The 27,611-nt window shown below is 47.6% G+C and overlaps 1 protein-coding gene across 2 annotated transcripts; it reads right to left on the reverse strand.

The window, feature by feature from the left end:
• Nucleotides 1-27,611, reverse strand: CKMT2 (creatine kinase, mitochondrial 2). Of its 2 annotated transcripts, XM_070571471.1 has the most exons (11): nt 27,372-27,419; nt 26,971-27,022; nt 12,133-12,304; nt 10,343-10,541; nt 8,780-8,875; nt 8,063-8,284; nt 6,232-6,317; nt 5,171-5,294; nt 4,401-4,535; nt 3,075-3,200; nt 1-256 (listed from the first exon to the last, which is right to left on the reverse strand). In XM_070571471.1, the coding sequence occupies exons 3-11, from the start codon at nt 12,282-12,284 to the stop codon at nt 137-139; spliced, it is 1,260 nt and encodes a 419-aa protein (XP_070427572.1). In that variant the 5' UTR covers nt 12,285-12,304; nt 26,971-27,022; nt 27,372-27,419; the 3' UTR covers nt 1-136. The 2 variants fall into 2 exon arrangements, with proteins under 2 accessions (XP_070427572.1, XP_008516264.2); XM_008518042.2 differs by lacking the exon at nt 26,971-27,022 and having other exon boundaries at nt 27,372-27,611.

Consider the following 27,611-nt stretch of genomic DNA (forward strand, 5'->3'; position numbering starts at 1 on the left):
TATTAAGGAGAGTTTTATTGTACATATAGACAGGACGTACAATTTTACATTTTTCCAAGTCTACAAAAACTCTCAGAGTAGAAATTTCTTTATGTCTGTCATACCAGCAGACAGATTATTTATAAATTGGGACAGTTCACTTCTTGCTAAACTGAGGTAGAGGTGGTGGCACCTTAATATCTTGGCCTCTCTCCAGCTTCTTTTCACAATCCACCAGGTAATTGACTCCATCGATGACTATCTGAACAAGCTCAACCTTGGACAGTGAAAAAGATGAATGATTAATTTGCACAGAAGACACATGCAAGGCGTTGATCAAGAGGACCAATACTGGGACAAATGAGAACTTGTCACCTGAGATGGACTTCATAACCATTTCTTTCTTGTCATTATTTCCCTAAAGGGTTGTGGGAGGAGAGGTGACTGATGGTCACTGTCAGAGATGGGAAGCAGAGATATCACGGGGTTTCTCTCAATCTTTCTTTAGTTAAGATAGGGTTACTAATTTGTGTGTGAGAACTTTGTTTATAAATGAAAACCATTAGTTTCCATCTCGGACACTTTTTCCCCATCAGTTCCTGCTATAAAGTACCAGAGTTTGTCTAAAAGTAAAACTACACAGTGACACCTTTGTGTTGTTCTTTGGCCCGGATCTCAACTCTGACCTGCCGCTAAGCTCTCCAAGCACCGAATATGCTGCAGTTCCGATATTACCATTTACACAGTGACGTCTTTCTGCAAAATTGTTTAAAATCAAATGTTTGGCAAGTAAGTCACGTTTTCACTGTACTAGTCAAGTTTGCTACTTAAAGGTAACTTTGTAAATTATATAAAAATTAACTTTTAAAAATGCCTGCTTAAAAAAAATATGTTAGAACTTTGGTTTACAAATACTGGTTTTTCTTAAACTAGAGCACATCTACCTATGAATTTTTTCCTGGGATCACCTTCCAAACAAATTACTTGTGCTACTCCTGGAGAGACCCAGACTAAGATAGTAAGGAATCAGTCAATTCCAGACAGCACTGACATATATGATATAACTCAAGAATAAACAGTAAGGATGGAAGGGATGGTTGAGTTTTACAGCTGAACATACCTGAGGCATGACAAAGTCCAGTCCCCTCACCACCTCTTTTCATACGTAAGGAAACTGAGGCCCTGCGAGAGGGCTGGGTCAGAAAGCTAGTCATTACTAATCAAAGAAACATGTTTACTACTTAGCCAACTAACCCATCCCAGTGTTGGTGAGGGTATGGTGAGATGCGTCTCTCAGTCACAGCCACTGGGACTCTACCTGGGTATAAATCTTTCAGTAGGAAACTTGGTCATGGGTAAGGGCCCCTCATCTTTAACCCAGGAATTCCTTTCCTAGAAACATATGCTAACTAATCAGAGTTGTGATTAGAGTCATGTATAGAGATGGTCATAGAGTTATGTATATAGATGGTCAAAGAAAACAGCAAATAATCAGGGAGCTATTAAATAGATAATGGACTATCACGATGTCATTAAAATCATATTTTTGAAGAATATTTAATATTGTAGGAAAATGCTCATGATACTATACATTGGGAAAAAAAGGTATGTTATATTATCAAATATATGTCATCATACTAAATTTTGTAAAACAATGTTTTTTTTTTTTCCTGCTTTTTTCTCCCCAAATCCCCCCAGCACACAGTTGTATATTTTTAGTTGTGGGTCCTTCTAGTTGTGGCATGTGGGACACCACCTCAGTGTGGCCTGACGAATGGTGCCATGTCCGCACCCAGGATCTGAACCAGATAAACCCCAGACCACCGAAGCAGAGCGTGCAAACTTAACCACTTGGCCACGGGGCCGGCCACACAATGTTTTTTGAATAATTGTAAAACTGGAAGGCAATTTAGAAAAATGTTCACAATGGTATCTTAGGGTTGTTAGGTTAAATAAGTAGTTTTATTTTTTAATACTTTTTGACATTTTTCTAGCTTTTATAATGATCACATACTAACTTATAGACTTTAAAAATTTTTTTTAAAGTGATGACTACTTTGCTTTCCAATAATAAAAATCTAGTTAATGTTGGAAGTGGACAGTCCCCAGATCATCTTTTCTCACTACCCCTCACATTATTCCGTAAATTTCAGAAGTTGTGCTATTTATAGCTGCTTCTTCCTCACGTACTTTACCAGAGCTGGTAGCACACAGCTGGTTTAACTGTTTTGAGGGTTTTCTCCCTCCTTTTCCTAATTTACCAGTAGGGATACCAATGGGCAGTGAAATATTCAAGAGCTGGCAAGGAAGAAGAAAGAGCACCAATAATCCACAGATTTAATACACAGCCACTGAGTCATTAAGAGCTGTATGTTATAAGAAGAGGCTTTTAAGTTAATGACGGGCACAATATGTTCAATGGGACCACATCCAGATAAGCGGATGTGACTTACTGAGATCAGCATTTGCTTGGGATTCAGCTCTTTATGCCTCATCTCACGCATCGCCCCAGGCTTACATATAGTTTATGAATCCTATTCCTTTATGCATTCACAGAATCCTAAGGATGATTTTATGAGTACAATCTTATATATACCTAGTGCATACCTTATTTGCCTTCATCAGAAACTATCAAGTATGTAAAAATGCCAAAGTGAAGATGACAGTACGTGGCTTTCACCAAAGGAAATTCAGAATCAAGAAAAAATCCCACTATTTTGCCACCCTCAGAGAGAGCACACATGTCCTCTGACTTCACAGTAGTAAAATACTGCTTCCTTTGGCATAACAGAGCTCCTGCTGCTGAAGATTTCTGGAACAGCTCTCAAGGGGAGGCTGGTGAAAACAGTCCCGCTGTGACCTCCTTTACGTGCCTGCACATTCTCACTTACACTGAGCTTGCCTTTATGCAGCCGCTATGTAGGAACTACATATGGAGAAACAGTACTACAGAATGAAATGCTTCCATGACTCAGGAGTCCACGGGGAAGGAGGGGGTCTTGAATTCTGTGAATGAGGCACGGCTGTTTAGGCTACTTCTCTTTCTCTTAGGCTGATTTCATTAGTTCATGTTCAGAAAGTGAGAGAGATGTTACCTCTGACCGACCGATTCGATCTATGTTAGAAATATCATACACATCCGCCACTGCTGCAGTGTCCACACCACCCGTGCCACGCTTCTGGAGTCTCAGGTTCTCCAGGATCTTAGAAAAGCGTGGATCCTAGGACAAGGGACAATACTTAGTGTTGTAAGAAGCAAAATCAATTCGCCACCATTGGCACATTCATTTAGAAAAGACGTATAATGAGAGGTAATAACAGTTAATATTTATTAAGTACATATTTACTATGTACCAGGACAGTGTGCTGGAACTTTTAAACCTGATGGCAACCTCATGAGGTAGGTATAGCTTTCGCTCCCATTTCACAGAAGAGGAAACAGGCTCAGAGGAATTAACTCACCATAGGCCACACAGCTAGAAGGTAGCAGGGCTGTTATTAACTTCTATACCACTTTTCTGGCATGCCAGCTTTGGTGGGTTTATTATTCACCTATATAGCAGTTCTCACTGATATAATTAAAATCATGAAGTTAAATCATGTCAAATCACTTTCTTAGCATTGGAATTTTGAATAACAAAAATTCTCATACTTTTTTGGGACAAGAAACACATTTTCTAAAGTTGTTTTAAAGTATTTGATTCACTTGGTAAGCTGTGGTAGAAACCATTAGTTGCCCGCCAGAACCCTTTCTCATCATCCACAGGTGGAGCTGAGGAAGTGACCACTGGCGGGCCCTCGCTAATGGGACCAGCAGAAGTGATGTGTGTCGCTTCCAGGCCTAGACTTTCAATCTTTACATGGACACACCCGCATGCTCTCTCCCGTTCCTACAAGCCAGAACATGGGGCCTGGTTGTGACCGTGCCAAGGGGACAATGCCCTCAGACACTGGTCCTCCAAGTGCAGTTCCCTGACCAGCAGCATGCGATCACCTGAAAACTTGTTAGAAATGCAGATTCTGCAGGCAGGCCTAGGCCTCTGCATTTTAGGAGCCTCCAGATGATTCTGATGCAGGCTCAAGTCTGAGAACCTCTGCACCCAGGAGAGACAGAGAGAGATGGAGGGAAGCCCAGGGAGCAGAGCAGCGCAGTCTGCCTCCCTATCCAGACTGGTTGTATGAAGGAAAACTTAAACTTCTTGGTGTTGAAGCCACATCCTTTTCTTACAGCCCCTTAACCTTTTAACCCAGTGGTAACAAATGCCTTTTGACTCGAAGTTAAGGCTTTCTCAATATTTCCTGTGATAGGTGCAGAAAGTAGGGGTTGATGAATGGCCAGTGACGTTTTCTCCCTCCACAAAGCAGCCACAGCTGAGCTGATCCTGGCGGAACCAGAAGGGCTGCTGGCTATGTAACATTACCTTGCTGAGCTTTGGGATCCTAACGTGGACACCTGCCCGCAATCCAGTGCCCAGGTTCGAAGGGCAGGTCAGAATGTACCCGAGGCGCTCATTCCACATGAACTCCCAGCCTCGTTCTTGGATTAAGCGTTCTACCTACAACAATGAACAAATGATGGAATTCTCAAATACCCATTCATTCAGCACATCCCAAACACCAGGGAGAGGCATGTGTACTAAATGTTTGCCATGAATAAAACTTAGATAAATTTATAGTATTTCTTTAATAGAAAATAATACCTCTCCTATCAGAATATTACAATGGTCCAGTTGAATTAGATGAACCATGTAAAGCACTGAACACAGTACCTAGCACATACTAAACACTCGAGTCACTGTTATTATTTTTCAAGTGAGGATAGTAGGAGAATATAGGAATTCTCAGCAGGTAAGGCTGTGATCAGGTTACTTAAGAACATAGTTACATCCTATGCCATCTCTATGCTTGGAATTGCCAAGATCACTGTTAAAGAAACCAGAAAATAACTAATGATCCATAGACCTCCCCAAACCATTCTGGACTGGGGAGGGAAGCACAGAACTTGCTAATGACAAGAGAAAGTCACTCATTTTTCGAAGCCCTGCTCTGGAAGTCCCACCCCTAAAAAGTGCCAAGATCCCTAGAAAAAATTAGCCCCATCTTGCAAGTCTCCATAATGTCTTCTTTCAAAAATAAAAAATAAAGAGATTTGATTTTAATGAATATACAGAAATCTCCGATAACATCTTACTTCTTTGAGTCCACGACAGAATCGCTCAAATACTCTTTTCATATTGCCTCCTTTCTCCATAGAGATTACCCTGGTGTGGTCTTCTTCATTAATCCAGATGAGAAATGTCTTGTCATGATTGTGCCTAGTGAAGAGAGAAATATGATGTTGAGTGTTAATTACATTTGTTTCAACACATGAAAATTCCCATTACCTCTGTAGCTTGATTGCTTCATTTCACCTTCCTCATTTCTAGATGGCCCTAATCTCTTAACTGTGCCTGAACCAATACTACAAAACAATGTTACCTTGACGGAACGAAGAAGACCAACACCAACTCTTAAAGATGCCATGTTTTTGCCCAACAAGAATATAACTTCCCTAGTTCCTCAGACTAGGATGACAATAATTCAACTATGGTAATGACTTTGACACTAACAAGAGTATTTTGTCTCCTAATAGATTCAACCAAAATCTTGTGAAACTTTAAAAAAAGATTTTACCTGCAGCCCAAGATATTTGGGGTGCAGATTTCACATATGTCTGCTGTATAGATCTGCCTAACCCCCGCACTGAGAAGCTGCTCATGAACACTCTTATCTCAGCTCCTTTGAGTAGTGTCATAATAACCCACCAAGGTACAGGAATCAAGGTGGATTGAGGACTGTTGGCCAAGATAAAATATGTGTACACTTGCTATCCACTCTTCCTTGTAGGGTTTTGCTTAAATCCTCAATATTTATTTTTCATTTTCTGCTCTTTGTTTTAATGTCATGAAACAGATTTTCTGTGAGGTCAAACAATATGAAACTAATCTTTTCTTAAAAATACAGTCTTTTTTCCTCATGCATAATTCATGCAAACCAGCAAGAATTCCTACACATCTTAGAAACATCACAATACTTAGGTATTACACACACACACACGCACACACACACAATTTCTAAGTACTCTGTCTTCTCCATTCAGCTCAAGCCGGGCATGCTGTCAAGTGCAGGTCACAGCAACCTCAGGTGAGGACCAGCAGGTGATCTGAAGGAGATCCCCTGCACACACTGCACACAAACATGCTACGTTCATACCAGATTCCCCTGGCATCTGGCCAGTCACGGGCCATCCCAGCACATGTTAGTAAAGGGGACACTGGCTTATCAAACAGAAAGTGGTCCTGCAGGCCAAAAGGGACAAAGCAGAAAGGAGAAAGTGATGATATCAGACAGGACTGCAAGTGCCAGGTGGCCAAGTTTCAACCCACCACGGATGGTTGGGGTCTCTCGGGCAGCGGTTCTCAGCTGTGGCTGCCCACTAGGATAACCTGGCAGCTTTAAAGAAAATATTAATGCCCAGTTCCCATGCCCTAGAGATTCTGACTTAACTGTCATGGGGTGTGGCCCGGATGTTGGAGTTTTTAAAAGCTCTTGAGGTGATTCTAGTGTACAGCTAAGGTTGAAGACCACTGGCTTAGCCCAGATGGGAATACTTACTCGCTATGGAGCGTGTTTACCCCACCAGCCCAACCCCATGCAGTGGCAGAGCAGGCATGAGAGAGAGGCGCTACTCAGAAAAGTCTGTCTATACGGCTGCCATTCTCGATGTCTCTAGCGTTACTGGTTCATTTATTATTATCATCCTTTCATTTAAACATACTATAGACATAAAAGAATGATCTATAAACAAAAATAGGCACCATTAATTTAATGGTCACCATTTGCCACGCTCTATGGTACATACTTTTAATTATTGTCTTTAAACCTCACAGCAACACTATGAGGCAAGTGTAATCATTCTAGTTCATAGGTGAAGAAAACTGAGATTCAGAGAGAGCAACCTACCCGATATCACACAACTAGGAAGTGGCAGAGCCCAGATTCACACCTCGTCCTATATGACTCCCAAGCCTGTGCCTCTAACCACTACAACACACTGCTCAACAGATCAAAATGAGTGTCAAGAGACTGACTGTTTTCTTAGTGTGTGCACAGCAAGAATATGAATACGGATACCACACATTCAAATATGATTACACTGAGATCAGAAATCAAGAGGCTATGGGGAGGGAAGTCTTTCTATAATCTCTAAGAAGTGGAAGAGGCCGGAGACTTGATTCTGGACAGGCTTGTGGACCGCCACTGCCCAGGAAACAGCGTGTCTCTTAACCTGGAAACCAGACGTGGCTACTGGAGGTGGACGAGGGCTTGTTCTCTAAGAGAGCAGGCAGAGGGTTGGCCTGATGGCCGCAGAGACCAGGAGACTGAGGCCCACAGACCATCAAGCTGGCCCACCTGCTTTGGAATTGGGGCCTACTTTGTCGACTGCAGCTTCTGAAATGCTAGAAATTTGTTTCTGCTTTTCCTTGCAGTTCAGTTCAAAGTTACTTTTGCAAACCCCATCCTGTTTTAGCTGTGCTGTGGAAAAACTTGTCTGTCCCAGTGTCAGAGCAAAGCTGTGGAGGACATGTGGAGGCAGCAGGAATCCCGGAGGCTAGCTCCAATGCCAGTCCAGGCAGGCCTTCCACTTGGATAATTTCCCTTCCAGATTTTCCTAGCTTCCAGGACTTTCTTCAGGTGTGGTAGTGGAAGCCATCCTCCAGGCACAGACAGGATTTCCACACCCAAGTGTTCCTGTTTACCAACAAGCAGGAGGATCCTCCATTCACTCCCACCCACTGATACAGCCCACTAACTTGACATTGGAGTTTCCTCTGCAGGTTGTATCTGTAGACTATTGCCGCAGCTTGACCTAAAGTTTCAGGGCCTCATCTTTCTTCCTTATTCTGAACACGCTGAAGCCCCAGCAAGTTCGCAGCCAGGGCGGGGGGGCCTGAGCCCCAGGAGAGGCCACACTGCGCCTGTCAAGGCTCTGGGTGCAACCCCACCCCAGACAGCCCCGGGGAGGGGTTCAAGGGCCACTCACGTCGATGAGCTGCTGCTGGTCCTGCTCCGTCATCTCAGACAGCTTGTAGTAGCGGCCGGCCAGGTCCCCCTTGAGGCCCTCCAGGGCCATGATGGCCACGTTCTCCACCTCCCTCCGCTCGGCCCGGGTGCAGGCGGGTGGCAGGCTCAGCCCGCGGATGCTGCGGCCGGTGCGCACCCGAGACGACAGCACATAGCGCTCATCAAACTGCCCCTGGGTGATCTGCCGAGCAGAGCACGGGGTCACCGCTGCCAGCCTGGACCATGGTCCTGCCATAACCATGGTGGGTTCTGACCCGCTGATTGGCAGCATTCCCTGCAGGGGACCCTCAGGCATGGGGCAGGTTTGCACAGGTGACATGCTGGGCACATTATGGAATTCTGGGGGTGGGGGCCTTAGAGATAAGTAAAGGGCAGAGCTACTCCTACAGCGCCCTCTGGAACCCTCTACCCCAGCTAGGTTTGGGATGGAAAAAGGAATTGCTCTAGCAAAGGCTTAAAGTTCTTGGTGACCAATACCAGCCTAGTGGTACTTATTAAGGAAAACAAAGACTGTGGGACCTTCCTGACTCTCTGGGGTCGTCCAGGGAGCCTGCTGTGCTGAGGCCATCACAGAGCTTTCAAGGGCACCTGACCCCAGGACCTTTCTCTCAGGTTCTCCTCACCTTGGGCCCAGGGGTGCCGGCTTCACAGGAAGGTAGGGAGGGGCTGGACCTACCTTGGATGCATCCAGATCTGTGGGGTGCTTCATCACCCTGGGGTCATAGCCATTGTGCCTTAGTTTGATGACAGGGTCAAAAAGGTCGGCAAACACCTGCAGGAGGGAAGATGCTCCTATTTCCTCTTTACTTCCTTCATCTACTACTAAAAGATATTCCTTTCACTTGCCCTTTTTACCCTAAGGGCCAAAGCTGATGCCCTCCTCTGAAATTCTCAGCGCTCCCATGCAGGAAATGGGTGTGAGAGGGGACCAGTGGTGAAGAAGAAGAAGAAGAAGAAGAAGAAGAAGAGGCCTATACTAGAGAAAACCTTTTCCAGGCCCCTTGCCCCTTGGGAGGGGGCAGGCTGTGGAACTCTGTCACCGTAACCGCCTCCCTGATGGTTCTGCCAAGCTCACTGCCATCAGACTGAGCCAGAAAATCTTATGTCTAAGAATTTGAGGGTCTTCCCCAGAAGTTCTTGCCGTTGTGGGATAAAAGAAGCTGCCAGATCAGAGGCTAAGCAGTTTTGTGGTCGAAGGGGAAGCTCGGGTTCTAGAGGTGAAGAGCACAATAAATTGGTGGAAACCTGGCTGCTCCGGATGAAAGACAGCAGTTAGGGCAAAGCAGCGACCTCTCACCCTGTGACGGCCTTCCCCAGCCCAAAACATCTTGTGCAAAACCTATTTTTAAAACATTCAAAGCTTCAGAAACATCCTCTAGGTAACATAAAGGTAAGAGAAGTCCTAACAAGGCACCCTGCAGCCTTTGGAGCCATGGGAAGTGGGTCCCGGGACCCAGCTCTAGTCCGGGTCTCTGGGAGCCCAGAGCTGTGCACTGCTGTCTGTGAATGAGCTACCAGTCTTGCTTATCCCGGGTGGCCCCCTCCGTCCTCTAGATGGCTGCATTCCCAGGGAACTTCCTTCAGCTCCCGGCCACAGAAGGGCGCAAGGAGAGTGGGCCTGAGGGAGGAGGGCTGGAGGCATCTGCCAGGACCTGGAGGCTGCTCTGCGGAGAGGGCCGCATGCTTGCTGAGCTCTGCTAGCAGCAGACCATGCTGTGCTTCTGCGCCGAGGACGAGGATGTGGAGATCATGGGATTTCTTCAAGACACTTGGTGAACTCAGTAGTCTGGGCCACCCTGGGTGTGTAATCAGCAATGCCCAAACTAGACACATGGCACCATCCCCCTCAATAAAGCCCGGCCACGAACACATCATCGCCTAATGCCTTACTGGTGAACACACATCAGCAATGAAATAAAAACATAAAAAGGCTTTATTTTTTTTTCTGTACCAATTGCTCTCCTTGACAAATGCAGACAGCTCTGTCACGCAACTCCTTCCTCCCTGGGGAGGGACACTAGAGCAGCAGCCTAGGAGCCTAGGAGGCCTTGTCTCCTGGAAGCTGGAGACCTCATGGTTCCAGATGCTCTGCTGAAGCTGCCTTCCTTTACGGGAGCCCTTCCTGAGGAGGCAGAGAGCTGGCCCCATAGACAGGAGGGCTCTGGGACCGCGCCCTTCACCACCCCTGGAGTATCCGCCGCCCCAGCCCCGACTCCGCCCCCGCAGCCAGCACTTTTACCTCATAGGACTCCTCGTCCCCAGCCACCATGCCCACCGTCTTTATGAAGGGGTGGCCGGGGTTGTCCACGCCAGTCTGGATGCACTGGTCCAGGGTGTAGCCGTTGGGCGTCACCTTGTTGCGGAGCTTGGCGTAGATGGCGGGGGTGAGGCACTCCGCCATGCAGTTGTTGTGCTTGCGCAGATCCGGGTAGTCAGCGCTGCAGGGAGACAGGCTTTCAGGCGCAGCCCCCGAGGGAGGGGCCTGGCGAAGGCCTTGTTTCGGGCCCTCTTGCCGCAAGGCTGTCTTCAGCCTGTGCGCACAGAGACCCTTGACGAGGAGTCCCAACAAGCCGTGAGACTAAGCCAGAGAAAGGGACCCGACCCTGCCAAAGATCCCGGGATCCCGGCTCAGGAGCCCACGGCCTGTCGCTTATGTTGATGTGACGAGGAGGTAGAGTGGAAATAATTAGAAAATAAACTTAAGTCATATGCAGATTTTTTTTTCTTTAACCCAGAAATTTTGGTAAAACACAACAGCCACATTTTGGTCCTTTAGGTCTTTAGTAGAGAGGCTAGAAACCCTGTAGGTGGAACTACGTAGCAATTCATTTATTTGTCTTCTATGGTGCAAGCTCCATGCCCATATGCTATATTGAGAACAGTGCCTAGCTATAAATACAAGAGTTCAGTAAATATCTCTTGGAATAATACATAGAAGGATGTCAAACGGGGGTGCCCTCTTACCCTGGGAGATGTACAGGTTGAAGAACGGGATTCTGGACCACTACAGGCTCAAACCCAGTAATCTCACCTCAGGCATTCCTGAGCTACATGGTGGATGCTGGCAACCCCCCCGGAGATCTGATTCCCACAAGAGCCAATAAATGTCTCCGAGAAACACCTCAGGTTTTCTTCATCTCTCTCATCCACAGCTGCCTATATGGAGTCCCCTAAAGTCAGCCCTCTACTTCAGCTCTGTGCAGTGTGTGATGTGTTGTCATCGCAAGGTTCCCAGGGCTGAGAAAACAGTCCATCTTCAGGCCACTACTCCACTCCCCATCTGCAACATCCTTTAAAGCTGATGCTTAAAATCAGTACCATAACATCACATGTTCCAGAAGGTGGTGCTGCATGAGGGAGGCATGGGTCTGGAATCAGCGTCCCTAGATTTGCATTTCGCTACACTAGCTGTGTGAACGTGGGCACTACTTAATTTTTCTAAGCTTCCATTTCATTACAAAGAGATGCTAAGATGAATAAAATAGATACTCCACATAAAGTGCTTAGCACACATAGAAGTGCTCTACAAATGTTTACCATTACTATTGGTGCTATTCAACTAGACTGCAAGCTTCAGGCAGGAGCGATGACCCTACAATTCCTTGTGTTCGCCACAGGTCACTGTGCTTAATGAGTCATAAAAACAATTATTAATTTGACTTAGTCATCCTTAGAGGCAAAAAGAGGGACCCTTGGAACCAGCCCAGTGGCGTAGTGGTTAAGTTTGTGCACTCCACTTTGGTGGCCCGGGGTTTGCAGGTTCAGATCCTGGCCATGGACCTACATACTGCTCATCAGCCATGCTGTGGCAGTGTCCCACATACAAAATAGAGGAAGGTTGGCACAGATATTAGCTCAGCAACAATCTTCCTCAAGCAAAAAGAGGAAGATTGGCAACAGATGTTAGCTCAGGACCAACCTTCCTCACCAAGAAAAAGAAAAGAGAGGGACCCTTGCTGACATCTTCTAGCAGGGGAAAGCATAGTTCTGGCTGGCATTTAAAGTTATTTTAAAGCCAAGAGGATTTACCTTGGAGGGAAGAGCCTGTGATGCTCCCGGGCGTCAGCATACACGTTCTGCCGGTTCAGCAGGTAGCCGGTAGTCAGGGCACCAGTGCCCATGGTAGCAAATAGCAACGAAGCATTGCGGCCAGTTAGCAACTTAGAGAAGATACTGGCCATCTTTCCTCTTGGATGAGTGTCTGGAAAGCAGAGAAACTGGATTAGACAGCCTCCCAGGATGGCCCTGAACCACAGCGTGGAGATCAACAGGCAAGGGAAATAACTGCAGGAGCCATTGCTCCTCTTTTGGTTTGTTTTGTTTTTCTCTTTCTTCCTTTTTCCCTAATGCCTCTTCATACTGCTTGGAAAAATCTAGTAGTTTTAGACATTGTGAATGTCAAACTGCCTGAAGTTCATGCCATTTACTCCAGTAATATGATATAGGGAAAATACACAAAAACAGAGGATGTGTACTTCTGGCTGTTTGACAGACCAGGTGCTCTTTTGGACTCTGCCTTGGCATCACCATTAGACCCTGAGCAGGGTGGATGGCTGGGTGTGTAAGAGGTAGTGGAAGGCTCTGAGGACCACTCCTCTACTCCACTCACCCTAGGTGAGTGATGTCCAAGCTCAGAGTAATAAGCCAGAAGGTTTACGTTATCTTGAAGGTGGACGCCTATCTGAGCACTAAGGTCAGGATTCCAGCATTGAGGTAGGGAGCTGACCCTATGACTCCTCTAGTGAGCTAGGGCCCTTGAGAGGGGCTAAAGTGGCCCAAGGTCAGCAGACCCCTAGCCCTTGGCTCCCAGTAGAAGCAGACTCACATCCTCTCTGAGGAACATGTACTCAGTTCAGGCCTCAGTTTAGGATTAAGATCAAGCAATAAGCTCTCAATCAAAGATCACCAAGCACACAAGAAGGAATGGGAGTCAACAGAAGAAATGGCCACAGATTTAGACCTCCAACGACTGAAGATAGTGGAATTGTCAGACAAGAATATTGATTAGCTCTATGTGGAACGTTTAAAGAAATAAGTGATGGAATGCAGTGATGAGCAAGCAACAAGAGACTGTTAAGAATGACCAAGCTGATTTGAAAGAGAACCAAATTGAACTGCTGGATACAACACAGTTTGAAGATAGAATAAATGAACTGGAAGATCTATCTCAAGAAATTACCCAGAGTGTCGCACAGAGAAATAAGAAAACAGAAAATATGAGATATAAGGTAAGAGATATGAAGGACAGAATGACAAGGTCAAATACACATCTAATTAAAGTCTCAGAGAGAGAAAACAGAGAAAACAGAGAAAAAGCCATATTTGCAGAGAAATGGCTGAGAATTTTACAGAACTGATAAAAGACAAAAATCCATGATTCAAGAAGCACAAGATAGCTCAAGCAAAATTAAAGTAAATCTGCACATAGATAAGTAATAGTGAACTGCAGAGTACTGGCAACAAAGATATTAAAAGCAGTCAGAGAGAAAAGACAGTTCATCTACAAACAAATGAAAAACATTGGCTGATTTTTTAACAATTAATAATGGAAGCCAGACAAATGATGTCTTTAAGGGGCTATCAGACCATAATTATCAACCTAGAACTGGGGAGCTATCAAACTATCTTTCAAAAATTATAATGAAAAAGGCAATTTAAGATAAAGAGCAGATTGATAACAAAGGAATTACCAAATATATACTTTAGGATGCAGGACACAGACACCAGGACAGTCTGAGATGCAGATAAAATGGAGAAAACATATATAAATCAAAATAAATGTTTATATAATATCAACAAGGGATGAAAATCAGGATAATCATGCCAAATGGATACCCTGCTGTGTCTGTTTCTGCCCAGAGATCAGAGTGGACAATTAATCCCCAGCATCACCCAGGGGGAGCTATTTAATGTGGGTTGCTGAGCAGAGAACAAAAGAACAGGTAACTCTCGGTACTCTTTCATTATGTTGGTTTCTGTGATGCCTAAATAAAGGGAGTGTGGAATTTTTTCCCTAGTATTTAGAAGGTTCCCAGGACTCTGCTACAAAGATTTTCCAAGCTTAGGTAGGTAGGTTGGCTGCAAAGAGCCCATTGATGTGTATGGTTGTGACTGGAAACCTAGGCCCCCAGTGGAGGATAAACTCCTAATAAGGTAAGGTTGGCATGGCCCTACCCACAATTCTAAGGGTGGCCTTCGCAGGTCCACTTTCTTCCTTGATTGTATTTTGGGAACTGGGATCAGTCCATCAACTTCATGCTTCCAGATTCCCCACCTGGAAGTCTCTACTTAACATCTTTTTGAGCAATACTAGGGAGAAACTTGAATGTCTCAACAAAAAGCATCAAAGTCCTTGGAAAAGTTTAGGATGTTATTTTTCTACATTAGCCCAGGAAATTAGGCTATCAGGCAGCCTTTCCTCATGCTAATGTCTAAAAATAATTCCCTCTGTCCTAAAGACAACCTACATTACTTTAGTAATCATCAGGCAAGATAAATAGGCCATTTCTTAAAGTTGTCCTAGGGAACTGTAATGGCCCAACATTAATTGCATCACACATACTTCTTTGCTCCCTTCTAGACTGGGGGCTGTTGTCTGTTTCATTCCAAGAGCAGGTGATGGCTCCTCAAAGAATTGCACGATGCTTCCTGGTCCTCATGTGTGGCAGGTGACACTAATATACATCTTTCAGGCCTGTCTCATCTGCTTCCACATCCTCCAGTCTGCTTCCTGAGCAGACAGGCAGTGCAGTCATCTCTGAGTTTTACCATAGAACTGACCAAAGGAAAAGAAGCTTTGTCTGAATTCATCCCAGGCAATATATGGGCCAAAAAGTTAGCGAGGACACACTCTCCCTAAGCTAACAGGATATGCATTCATTTCTAAGGTAACTCAAATGTCTTGGTCTTTATTTTTCTTTCCTTAATTTGCCTGAGCACTGATATGTGTTCACATCAGGGTCTGTTTGAGAAGATAAATCTTAAGAAGCAGAGCCAGGAGGAAGAGGACGGATGGTGTCCCTGTGCGGCCCACTGACAGCTGTCAGTCTTCAAACGTCTTCCTCCCCGTGAGGGTGATCTGCGGGTGGGTACCTGACTCAACATATTAATGCTTGAAATGTCATCATATCCATATATTAGTATCTGGAGATAATAATATTAATTTACATCCAAGAGTTCCAACATGGCACTGCTGTCTGGTCAATGATGTGCGATTGCGATTCATGCCAATAATCCTGTGCAGGCTTTGGCTGTAGCAAGCCAAGCAATCCTGGAGCTGAAATCTCTTTAGTGTTCCTGCTTCAGCTCCTTGTAGAGAATTGACAAAGACTCAAATTTTGGTGAAGTGAGGAATTCCTGCTTCCTAGATTCTCTTTCTCTCTCCAAGACACACAGAGAATTGAATTTCACTGTTGAGGTCCCAGCTGATGAACTTGGGTGTGAGACTGAAACAAGGGTCTCATTGAACAGGCTGCGGATCCCGGGAACGGCTGTGCTATGCTTCCCACAGAGCCAGAGGCAGGCTTGCAAAGAAATCAATTTTCCTCGTGACTGAACTAAATCTCTACAGGATGTTAAAAGTTAGTCTTTGAAAAGCCGCAGAGGCTGAACATCGGTTTGTCTTACGGATTTCCCTGTTACGTGGGGGGTCCCAGATATTACCTAAGCCCCATCTGCAGCGGAAACCCCTACTCAGAAGAGGCTCGATTTGCTATTTGCACAAATGGCAACATGTGGTGTAAATAAGTCGAGCCAGAAAGAGGTACGTAAGAGGCAATCTGCGTCCACCAAAGCAGTCAGTATTTGGCTTTGACTAGTTTCCAACATGTGGCTTTCTTTCTAAGTCAGTATATCTTGTGAAACCACTGGGACAAAAGTTTGGAGCATAAAGAAATCTGAGGCTCAGATTAAAAATTTGAGGCTTTTACATTTTTTTGATTCCCTCTATGCCCCAAGCATTAGCATGACGTACTGAACTGCTCTGTTAGACCACTGGAGAGAGGAGCCGAGAGGCCCAAGCAGCTGCGATGTTTCTCCCGCCTCCAGACCCCTCACCGTGTGCTCCACTCTCAGGCTTGGCTTTTGCTGTTGTTTGCCTGACAGCTTCCTTACAAGCAGGCATCATTCCCAGTTTCTCTTCCTAAAGTCCTGTTTATTTCCTTCTTGGCACTCATCCCCCACCTATAACTATTTTGTTTGTTTTCTTGTTTATTGACCATCTCCCCAAAATGTAGAAGCCCCAAAAGAAGGAACGCTGTTCTTTTGCTCTCTGTCGCTCGCCATTGGTTCACATAGTGCCTGACACTTAGGCTCTCGGTGGCATTATCTCATAAGTGGATTCTGTGCTTCCTGCTGGGTTGGAAGCCAGTCGGAGGCTCACTGGGATCCACATGAGAGCGCAGGTGTTAACTGAGTGGGCATGGGGGGACGTGAGGCCAGAGAACAGAGCCGAGCGGACGGTGGAGGAACACGGGCAACAGAGAAGTATAGAAGCCAGCTTTCCCCAGCCTTGGGATACCAGCAGGGAGCGGAATCCAGATCTATTTTGAGGGGAAGAGGCAAATGTCAACTAAATAAGCTCATATAAGGAATTTGGTGAAAGCTCACACAAGCACATGTCCACATACATCCAGGGACTGTCATGGGAGCCCAGAACACCCAGGACACAGTGGGCCAGCCTGACAGTGAGAGCTCTAGAGCCCTGAACGATCTCAATTGCAAAAAAATATGTACATATATATATGCATTTATATCTAGATCCTAATATAGATTTTTTTAAGTATCAGTTTATTGTCTGTACTTTTGTGCAAATACAATAATGCAATAAACCATACTAATTTCTTTTAGTAAAATTATTACCATTTAGTAAAAGTTCTGCTTCTTCCCGCCCCTCCAGCGTGGACTTTGCTGTCCATCTTTCCCTGCCTGAGCGGACCACAGCCTGGTGCCTCGTGCCCTTCCAGCTCAAGGTGACTGCTTTCTCTCTGTGTTCCCCAAGCCCTCATGGCCTACTCACTCATTTGCACTTGGTTTTTTGACATCTGTTGGTGAACTCAACTGTCAGATTAAGGAACTCCCCACTATGTGTGGATTGTCTTCCCAGCTGGTGGGTAAAATCTTCAAGGACAGGAACCTATCTGCCAGATTCTTGCAGACAGTAGCTGCTCAGTGAACGTTTCTTCCCCGACTTCATATAATTACCTGTGAGCAGTGCTTTGCCAGATTTCCAGAAGGAGGAAACCTTACCAGCCTCCTGTTTATCCCCTTTCAGACAATGCATGTAGCTGTAAGGGAATGGGTCCTTTTCCTGGGGCCACTCCCCAGGGCACCCGCCCCTCTAGCTCGGTTCCTTTGCTCCCAGGAATTTCTCACTTCTAATCTGCTATGAAGCCCCAGGCCTGGTATCCAAGTCAATTTAGAATCAATTTGGGGAGCTAGCTGCCTGGATCAAAACTTAAGAAAAAAATTACTTCCATTACACTAAACACGTCCCTTTCAGCCACTGATTTTGAATTCCTATTGTTAAGAGCAACGAAGCAGAGCGAGGCTGGTAGGCTGGTTTTCAGCGCTTTATTGCCCAGGTTCCTGGTCTCTGAGAGCTGCCTGTGAGCCAAGGCAGCCCAGTGCACACTCCTGACCTGTGGCCCGTGACAGGCTGTCTGACCCCTGGGAGCCCATGGAGCCCATCCTCAGTGGTTTCCGAGAGATCCAGCAGAGGCTGCCCGACAGACAGCAGATGGCAGCTTCCCAGCAGAGCCCCAGAGCACAATGTGCAGGCCCTTCTGTCCTCAGGGGACCCTTCTTAGACTGAGCAAGCAGGTGGGGAAGAGGAGTGAGATGAGGAGCTAGTGCTAGGTGTTGGGGAAATTTAACTGGAATCTCCTGCCACCCAGAAATTCCTCTCCACAAAATATGGGAAAGAAAGAAAACAGTTTTATTATTGAATAAGCGTTAAACCACGCTGAATGCACATCACAGGCAATTTGCTGAAAAGATGGCAAAGACACGAAATCTCACCCTTCTAATAGAGCCACGTGGCTGGGACCCATTAAACACGTGTTCTCGAGGTAACTGGAGTAAGAGGACATGACAGCACCATCTGTCACACAGAGCTCACCCTGAATTCACCTGATAATTGGCTAATTGCCTTTGTCCAAAGGAGAAATAAACTTCTCATGTCTCTCTGACAGCAGGTAGTTGTACAACTGGAGCCCGGTGCTTCAGTTAAACTACTGCCATCCCACTGAGACGGGATGGGTCAGGGGCTGCCTTCCCGGATGTTCACACTTCAAAGGGATGGCTCCCAGGCCTTGAGAAAGGCATTCCTGGTTGTAAAACAGGCAGTAAGCCTACTAACATTAAGATTTACATAAGTCTCAAAGGGGCAGAGAAGGAATTTACAGGTTTTCTAAAGGAAATGCTCTAAGAAAAGTGGGGGGTGGTGTCTTTCCCTTTTTTGTACTAGTGAGCACCACTTTCGTTTCCTCCCCTCCTTCACGTGCCCAGGAGCACAGCCTCTGGAGCTCAGCAGGGCTCGGGTCAAGGGTGGACATCACTCAGAACCCAGCCCACGCTTCGAAGAGACAAGACCTAGTGCTGTCACAGTGTCTCTCTGTTCTCAAGCCCCTGGGCCTCACATAACAGGTTCTGGGGAAATGCTGGGTGAGAGACTGAAGGCTCAGTCACAGGGACCTGGGAGTGGGAAAGGACTTCACAGGTCATTCAGCTCAGCTGAGCGCAGGAGCCCTTTCCCTTCAGCCCTCCTTAAGTACCAGTGATACGGGCTTAACACAAGACTGACATAAGGGAAGCCATTTGTAGAAAAGAAACCATACTGTAACTTTGACTGACTCTGACTAACTAACCCAGCTGGATTTTCACCCTCCAGGAGACCCAGCTGCTTGGTAGGTGTTCTGACCCCAGCTTGTGCATGCACCTCCCAGCTGCGATAAGACAATAACTTTGTTCGTTTGAGTTCGGCGAGAGTGTGATGACCCCCAGACAGAGAGTCTATTCTGATAGGCATCATCAACTGCAACTGAAAGATCTGGTGTGGCCACTCCCAGTCTGTAACACCAGAGGGTCAACGTTCCTAACCCCTCCCCATAACCCACTGGCCTGTACAACGGCCTCAAGATTCTGTGCCCCCTTAAGATGGCTCTCTAGGACACCAGTCCCCCCATCTTCTGATTTGCTAGCTTAGTGCTTAATAAAATGCCCTTTCTCTGCCACCATTGTGCCTCTTAACGATGGGCTTTTCTCTTGCGGCCAGCAGACTGCGCCCTTTGTGCGGTAACACCAGCAGTGCTGGGGATCTCAACTCCTCCTAGAGCAACCCATTTCATTATTGGATAGGTGTAATTATTAGAACATTTTTTCATATCTTAATAAGGGGGAAAAAACAAACTTAGAGAGTACTTTCAAAGGCCAAGTATTTTCTCCACAACAACCCCAAGGAGCAGATATCTTGCTCCATGCCACAGTGAGGAAACACAAAAAAACAGAGAGGTGAACTAAAGCCCAAAGTCACAGAGCTAAAGGGAAATCACATGTATTGAATATCAATAGGCACTCATTTAAATGAAAATCCTGTTTCTACTTACAAGGTTTTATAATAAACAATACTACAGTAGGTTTGGATGGAGTCGACCCCCTTATCTCCTAAAGAATGGAGCTGCCAGACAGTTCTAGCGGATTCCCATCCTGCATCGTATCTCAGGGACACTGAATGGAGTCTCTCAGTCAGGGTTTCCACAGGGGCTCAGGGGAGGATGATTACGGGGCCAGATTGCCAACCAGCTCACAGGCGTGTCCTGGGCAGCCCTGAGCGGGGGCAGAAACAGAAGGTGTGCCCTGGGGGCCCCCTCCACCCTCCTGGAATACCACTGAGCACAGGCTTCTAGAGGTCATCAGGCCCAGTGAGGCAAGGTCACTGTGAATGACCCTGACATGCCTCAGGTGGGGAGAAGTCAGAGTGGGCAGCGATGGAGGGAGAGGAAAGAGGACAATGAGGGAGTGAAGATAGACATTCTTGTACTTACTCGTTTGATAAATATTTAAGTGCCTACTATGTGCCGCTTTCACATAGCGCATAATCTGAGGGGAAGACTCATGTAGCACTTAACTATGTGCTGGGCACATGGTTCTATTAGCTGTATGGTTATTACCCCATTTAGTCCTCAGGACACACCCATGAGGTTGATGCTCTTATTATCCCCGTTTTACAGATGAGCAAATGGAGATAAAGAAAGGTAAAATAACTTGCCTCAAACCACTCAGTCAGTGGGTGGCAAGGCCGGATTCAAGGCCAGCAGTCGATTTTCATGGTCTCTGCTCTTAACCAGCACCCCTCCTGGGCAACTGCAAGCTGTGTAGCGAGTGTTCTCCGAGGGAACCGGAGCCTGTGGGCGCCCTCGGGAGGGCCTTGCCTGGGACCGGTCTGTTCAGCTGCACTGTTTGAGGGAGCTTGTCTGGTCTTAATAAGACCAAGGTATTGCTCGCCTCCACCCGCCCTGGGACTAGCACAAGGTCACAAAGTGCAGACGATTAGAGCAGAAACAAGGACTAGACGCCACGTGCATACCCAGACACCTGTGGAGGCTGCTGTGCATCACCCGTTCTGGACAGCTGCTTTTCAGGCACCTCCCAGGTGGGGGAATGGCCACTGCCCTCAGCCCACGCAAGACTTAATCTACCTTTGAAAGCTACAGAAAGCAAGAGAGGAAGAAAGGCTGAATACACCCCCTGTTCTATGCGTAAGTCCAGAATCTTCAGGATGAGATCGCAGCATCCTAGGCCACTGTCACTAATTCAAATTTGGATCTGGGGGTCCTCCAGAGAAGATGATTCCCCTGAAATTCGGAGAGTTGAATTAAACTGGGGCCAAATTTGCCTATAATTTTTGGTGGCTGCCTATCCCCAAAGGTCCAAGGAAAACCCATGATTTGGGGACAACCCTGATTAATTCTAGATTCCAGGGACGCAGCTGAATGGGGCCCAGGCCAATTACCCAGTGAATGGCCCATGCGCAGTGTGACTGCAGCTTGCCGTTGGAGAAGATCACATCATAGCCAGAGGGCTAAGCCTTGAATCTCATTCCTTCACCCGTCCAGCATCCATTTGTCCATCTGTCTGTCCAGCCATCCATTCAACAAACGTTAAAGAATCAATTCCTGTCAGATACTGGGGCTGCCCACCAGGAGCTCACAGTCTGCTGAGGGAGACAGACCTCTGTAAAAGCAGATCATTATAACCCAAAGTGACGAGAATAAAGAAAAGACCCAAATTTGCCTGGTGAATCAGGGGAGGTCTTTCTGGAGGAGGTGAAAAACCTTAGGGATGTCACTTTGCCAGGTGGACAAGGGAACAGAATGCACAGAGGCAGGAGCCATGAGGGGCAGCGGGCACTGAGGGAAGGGAAAGGCAGGGGTAGAGACTGCAGGCAGCGGCCACATGGTGACCGGCACTGCAGCCACAGCAAGAGGAAAGTCACTGTGAGACCTGGCACTTGGTTCTGTAGGCGGTGAAAAGTGCAATAGGATTTTTAGCAGAGGAGTAATTTTACTCGATTTATGAAAGGTTGACCCCAGACCAATGCGGCCAAAGCGTGGTCTGCGGACTGTTACCAGTTCATGACGAGTTAAGTATAGACTTTATACTGTTGATAGTGCTTTGATGGAGTTATTTTAATTTAAAATATATAAGCTGGGATTTTGTATGTCTTTATTTTATTTTTCTAGGAATTGCACTTTATTGTATTTTACAAATGTATTGGTCTGCTGTGGGTTAGAGATTAATAACAACTTTTGCCACAGATAGTTTGAGAAGTGCTGTTCAGTTTCCTCACGATAAAATGGGGCCGAGAGTAGGGCCCACCCATCGGAGCTTTGTGAGAATTCAATGAGTTCTTAGCACAAATCCTGACATATAGGGAGCAGGTAATGAAGGTAGAAGTTCTTGTGGCTGTTATTAAACTGGAGAGGGAGGGAAAGGGGTCTAGAGGCAGGGAAACCAGCGCCTAGTGTCCTGGAATAATCCAGGCAGGAGATCCTTCTGGCTTGAACCCTGGCGGGGGGACGGCTTTGTGGGACATAGATGGAAGGATTTCCAAGGTACTTAGCAGGTAGGCTCAGGGGTCTTTGTGACCAGTCTGATGTGGGGGTGAGAGTCGTGAAGGAGTCTTGGAGGACACCCAGGTTTCTGACTTGGGTATTCCCCACAACTGGGAATCCTGACTGGGGAGCAGGTCTCAGGGACAGGACAGGACAGGATGACGATCAGGTTGAGTGGGAGGCACCTGTGAGGTATTCCGGAGGGAGTGTCTTCTAATGTGATTGTGGAGCTCACAAGAGAGTTCTCTCACCAGAGAGGGCTGGACTGGACAGAATGGCAATTGTGCAAATATCCACCCTGTTTCTGAATCCCCTCACGATGGCCTTCCCGGGTGCTCACCCGGCCCTGCTCGGGCACCGGCAGTGACAGGGAGCTCATGACCATGAACAGACACCAGTGTAGCGTCATGAGCAGAAGCTCTGGAGCCAGACAGCCTGGATTTGAATCCAGCTCTGCCACTTACGATTCTCTATTGCCTTGAGAAAATTACTTCACTTTCCAATTCTTAGTTTTCTCAAATGTAAAATGAATATAATAATAAATAATTGTTCTGAGGATTAAAGAGCTCATCTATGTGAAGTCTGCAGAACGGTACCTGATTAAGTGCTGAACATGTGTTTGCATCTGTCACTCTCACTTTGCACAACTTTTGAGAGGTCACGTCTAGTGATGCCCACAAAGTGTTCGAGAACATTCTCTCTTCACCTCAGCCAATAGCCCAGCAGCTCGTAACTCCGCTTTGTCCAAGGGAAGGGGTCTTAGGGTTCCCTGGCTCTTCTGACAGATGGAGAGTTACCACTGAACATGGTGAAGAGCCTCCCAGAGACTTGGGAAGGCCCCAGGGGGCAACTGCAGAGCTGTTCTTCCTCTGGATGCTTTTGTCTGGGACCCTCTGTCCTGCACCTTAATCAGGCAACTTCCTGGGTCGGCTCAGCCAAGAGGGAGCCTTTTTCCTAAGCTCCCTTCTCTCCTGAGGACACAGCTTCCCTCTGCTCCTGAGTGTGACAGTCAGCCAAGCAGGGGCCCCTGGTCCTCCAAGGATGTGCAACCTGACAGGCCAGCCCTGGTTCTGGCCTCCAGACCCCAACCCTTCTGTGCCTGTAGCTTGCTCCCAGGATCTCCCTTCCTTCAGCTCTGGTGTCTTCCCTCCCAAGGCCCCGTGCACAGGACCTCCTCAGGCCTGCTCCCTGCCCAGGGCACCCCGCCCGGAGTTAGGGAGCAGGGACCTTTCTACAGGCCAAATACACTTAGTGGCTCCAAGTCAGGAATTCTGCTCCTGTGGAGACAGTTAAATAAAGACCCTGCTAGAGGGCAAGGTGGGGCCTTCTTCTGGTCCTAAAAGGCTCCTGCTGAGTAGCGCTGAGGAGAGTTAGGGGGCAGAATGTGAGCCGGAGGCAGCTCTGCGTGCCCCCCACCACCACCCCGGGCCATGATCAGAATCACCTGGACTGCTCTGTGAGGCGCTACAACCATTTTGGAAAGTGAACCAGGAAACATCTATTAACATTAAACATGTGCATACCCACCAGCCCAGCATCTCACTTTGAAAATCCATTCTGCAGAAACAGAGCTGCCTGGATACAAAGAGAGAGGCACAGGGTGTTTATTGAAGCACTAATTGTAGTGGCAAAAACCTGGAAGTAACCTGTCCGTCAGAGAGAGGAGGGTTCAGAGCGGCACCTTCAGACAATGGAACATTCTGCAGCTATTAAAGAATCAGTTAAAACTGCCTCCACTCACCTGGATGAATGTCTATGCCATATTCGTAGGTTAAAAGGGAAAAAAAAACTTGCATAGGAATGAGTATGAGTGATTCCAATTTTGTAACAATGATGTATGTGTGTATTTGCATATACTTGTATGAACATAAAGAAAAGTATTAAAGGTTATTCATCAAACTTCTAAAAGCATTGCTTTAGAGCAATACACTTGGAGCAGGTAGATTATTAATTTTCTCTTAATAGAACTCTGTACTGTGCCACTTGAAAAAATAAGTATGTATTACTTTTATGATAAAAAAAATAAAAAGCTAAAATAAATCAACTGTGAAGTGTGTTAAAAATCCAGATTTCTAGGCTCTGTCTTTTGAATGAGCAAGAATGGGGCTGTCACGTGTGTTGTGGTAAAGCTTCACAGGTGATTCCCACGCCCTGCTGGGTCTGGGAACCCTGTGTGTTGTCTGCCAGAGCCTCAGCAACTCCTGCTGTATAATGGGCTCAGTGAGACCTCTCCCCGGGTGTTGCAAGGATTAAGTGACAGGCTGCAGTAAGCAGTGAATCAATTGGAGTCCCTTCCCCCGGTGACCCTAGGGCTATGCACAAGATCGTCACTTCAGAGCATGTGACTCCCCCAGAGTCCAAAAATATTACAAGCCCGTTCTCTTTCCTTGTCCTCAGGCTTCTGCTGAAGTGGCCCAGATGCCAGGTGCCACTTCGTCCACTCCACTCCAACGCCAGGTCCCCAAAGCGCCTGCCAGGCATGCTGGGGATGCTGGGCCAGCCTGCCTGTCTCTGAGACGGGGCACAGGCTTGTCTTCTGTCTCCTTCCCTCCTCTCTCCTGTCTCATACAGAAGGAGAGACTGCAGGGATGAGGAGGGAGGTAGTCTCCAGCCCTCACCCTGTAGCAGCTGTCTGCCAGCTTCTTGGAACACCTCGTGGCCCCTGATTTGAAAAGCACTGTTTACAGCATCAGGGCTAAAATCGGGCAAAATTCCTGGGCTCCAAGCCAGGGAGGTTTCTGTGTGGTGTGCAAGATATAGCCAAAGGCAAGGATGTTGTGGTTATTTCTACACTTGCCCTCTCCATTAAAAACCAAGCACCACCACATTAAGCCCTTTTGTCAGAGGGCCCAAGGACTGCATAGCCCTCTGTCCCAAGCAGGCACCCTGGGGGTCTGGGTCCTGGTCTAAGGGTCTTATCTGATTCTGTGACATCCTGGAATATGAGGCCTTGGGTTCTGCCCCTGCCTCAATTCTGAGCCTCCTGGTCGTCCTGAATATCCTGGATGGGGACGCCATGGGTGCCTTTCTGCTGACTCAGAGCTATTTCTGGTCCAGCTGTACACGGAGTCCACGTGTTTGAGCTCCTTGGGGCCCGAGTGCAGTGGAAGGCTAGGGGGAGGACCACGTATCAGCTTTCCATCCAGAGAGGGTCACCCCAAAACAGAGGACATTCTTGGGTTGGACCTGCTCCACAGCACACTCTGAACAAAGTCCCATGACGCCAGTCTATTAGGCTGCAGAAAATGGCTGTCCCCTCCCAGTTCGAAGAAAGCAAAGGGCTAAAGCTACTTCCCCATCACTGGATATACTGTCACCCTAATGGGCTCCCCTTGGCATCTCCGTTCTATTCAGCAAGTAGAAAGTCATACGCAGGAGACATCTGCAGTCCTTCCCTGTAAAACAGAGGCCTCTCCTAGGCCTTCTCGTGATGAAGACATAAGACCGTTACCAGACTTGTCCTCTCAAGGGCAATCTGTTTCAGGAAAATAGGAAGTGAGGAACCCTCTGCTCCTTTGAAATGCTGTAATGGAGTGGACGCCTCCTTCCCTGCCCAAGGGAAGGGTTCTCTGTGCTTCCCAGGCAGGGGTAGGTGTGACCTCCAACAGTCACCTTCAGGACTGGCTCCCTGTGGGCTTCCTGGCTCAGCAGGAACTCCCAGAATGCTGACACAAGGTCCTACATGGTTTCCTCTGCGAAGACAAATAGCTCCGTCTCTAAGCTGTGGTGGAGGCGGAGACCCAGTGCCTCCGAGCCAGGGGCAACGTCTGTCTCAGAACCTCCCCTCCTTCTGCCTCTAGAACCCAGGACTCCCCAGTCCTTATCCAAACCCCCACCCCACAGTTTCCTGGACCCTCCTCAGCCACCCCTTTAAGGAAAACTGACCTGGCCTATGGCCTATTCTCTGAGGATGTCATCTGATCATGAAGCTGGCAGAGCCCATGGGTGCACGTGGCATTCGTGCACTTTGCTGGAACGGCGCCTTAACCCACAGAGGGTTAACTCTAAAGGCTGGGCTCTTTGCAAAAGGCGCCTATAAACGCAGAGGAGAAAGCACAGTGCTCACAGCCTGATAACGCCTACATGTCCTCCAGGAGCCTGCTCAGTCAGAGAGCCCCCTTGCCAAGTTCTGCTGGTGGTCGTGTTCTTCTCCATGAGAACAGAGAGAACAGACCAAGGACACGAGTTCAGAAACAGAGGAAGTCACAGCTGCAGGCAGGGAAAGCAGTCTTTCTAGAAGCAGCACATGTTTGAACTAGCATGGCCTGGTCGTCAGGGCACTAACTGCCCCCTCCTGTGATCCCAGCTGACTCCGGGGGCTCAGAGAGCTAGAACAATGCCCCAGGGAGGGTCTGTAGGGCAGCACTGGGGACAGCTGGAGAGTTTTGTCTTGTTCTGTCAAATGTCTCTCTCCATGCCCACCAGAGCATTCAAAGGCACAGATGTCAAGCACTCAACGGACAAAAACAGGGCTGACAGTAACGCTCTGTGAGCCAAGCAAGCAAGTAAGCAAAGAACAAGCCTTTGCCAGAGAGGAAACGCATTTAGGCCTATCCTGTAGCATTTTTACCCCTGATGAGGGGAAAACAGTCTCTTGGCTCATTATTAATGTTAGTGATTTTAAAAATGAGTCTCTAGCAGTGATATGAACCAGTTTACACTGGGTCCAGCTGCCTGGCCGTTAGTAATTAGCTCCTTTCGAGGGCTTCAAAATGTTCATTTTTCAGTTAGTTTATCCCAAGTCTCTGATTTGCACCTCTTTCAACGCGGCCTGGAGAAACCACTCCCAGAAACGAATGGATTAGACTCTGTAAATTACAAGGAAAAGAAAGTTGAAGGTTAGGGCCCCAGTTCAGCGGCATTTAGATTTTGTTCCGTTGAGGAAAAATTCCTGATTCACTATCAAAAGCAGGCACAGCAAGCTGGGTGCTGAGCCGGCTCGGGAACCCCGTGCGGGACTGTTCCCCGCCTGGTCCCGCGCCCGGGTGCAGGGAAGGGGGCGGCTGCTTTAGGGCGTTCCCACGAACTCCTCGCCCGGACCGGGGCCCTAAGCACGGCCCCACGCGGTCCTGGACACAGCCCCGGGCCCACCGCACACAGGCCCCTCGCAACGTCCCCCTCTGCAGGAAGAAAGCCGGCTTTCGCGGCCTCACCGACCTTGGAGCCCGGTCCCCGCGTCCTGCCGCAGCGCCGCGCGCAGCCGGGAAGTGGGCGGGCGCCTCCCGGGCTGCCCTTGAGCGGCTCGCGGGGGGCGGGGCCGGCGGCGCGGGCGGCCAATCCCGGCTCGCAGCGCGGGACGCTCTTCTCCAGCCGTGCCCTTGAGGCCGGCGGCGGGCGCTTCCTAGCACCTGCCCTTTCTCGGCGGCCTTTCCATCCCCAGGTCCGCCCCTGGGGGCT

This window comes from Equus przewalskii, chromosome 13 (genome assembly GCF_037783145.1).
Source record: "Equus przewalskii isolate Varuska chromosome 13, EquPr2, whole genome shotgun sequence".
In the NCBI taxonomy this organism is placed as follows: Eukaryota; Metazoa; Chordata; class Mammalia; order Perissodactyla; family Equidae; genus Equus; species Equus przewalskii.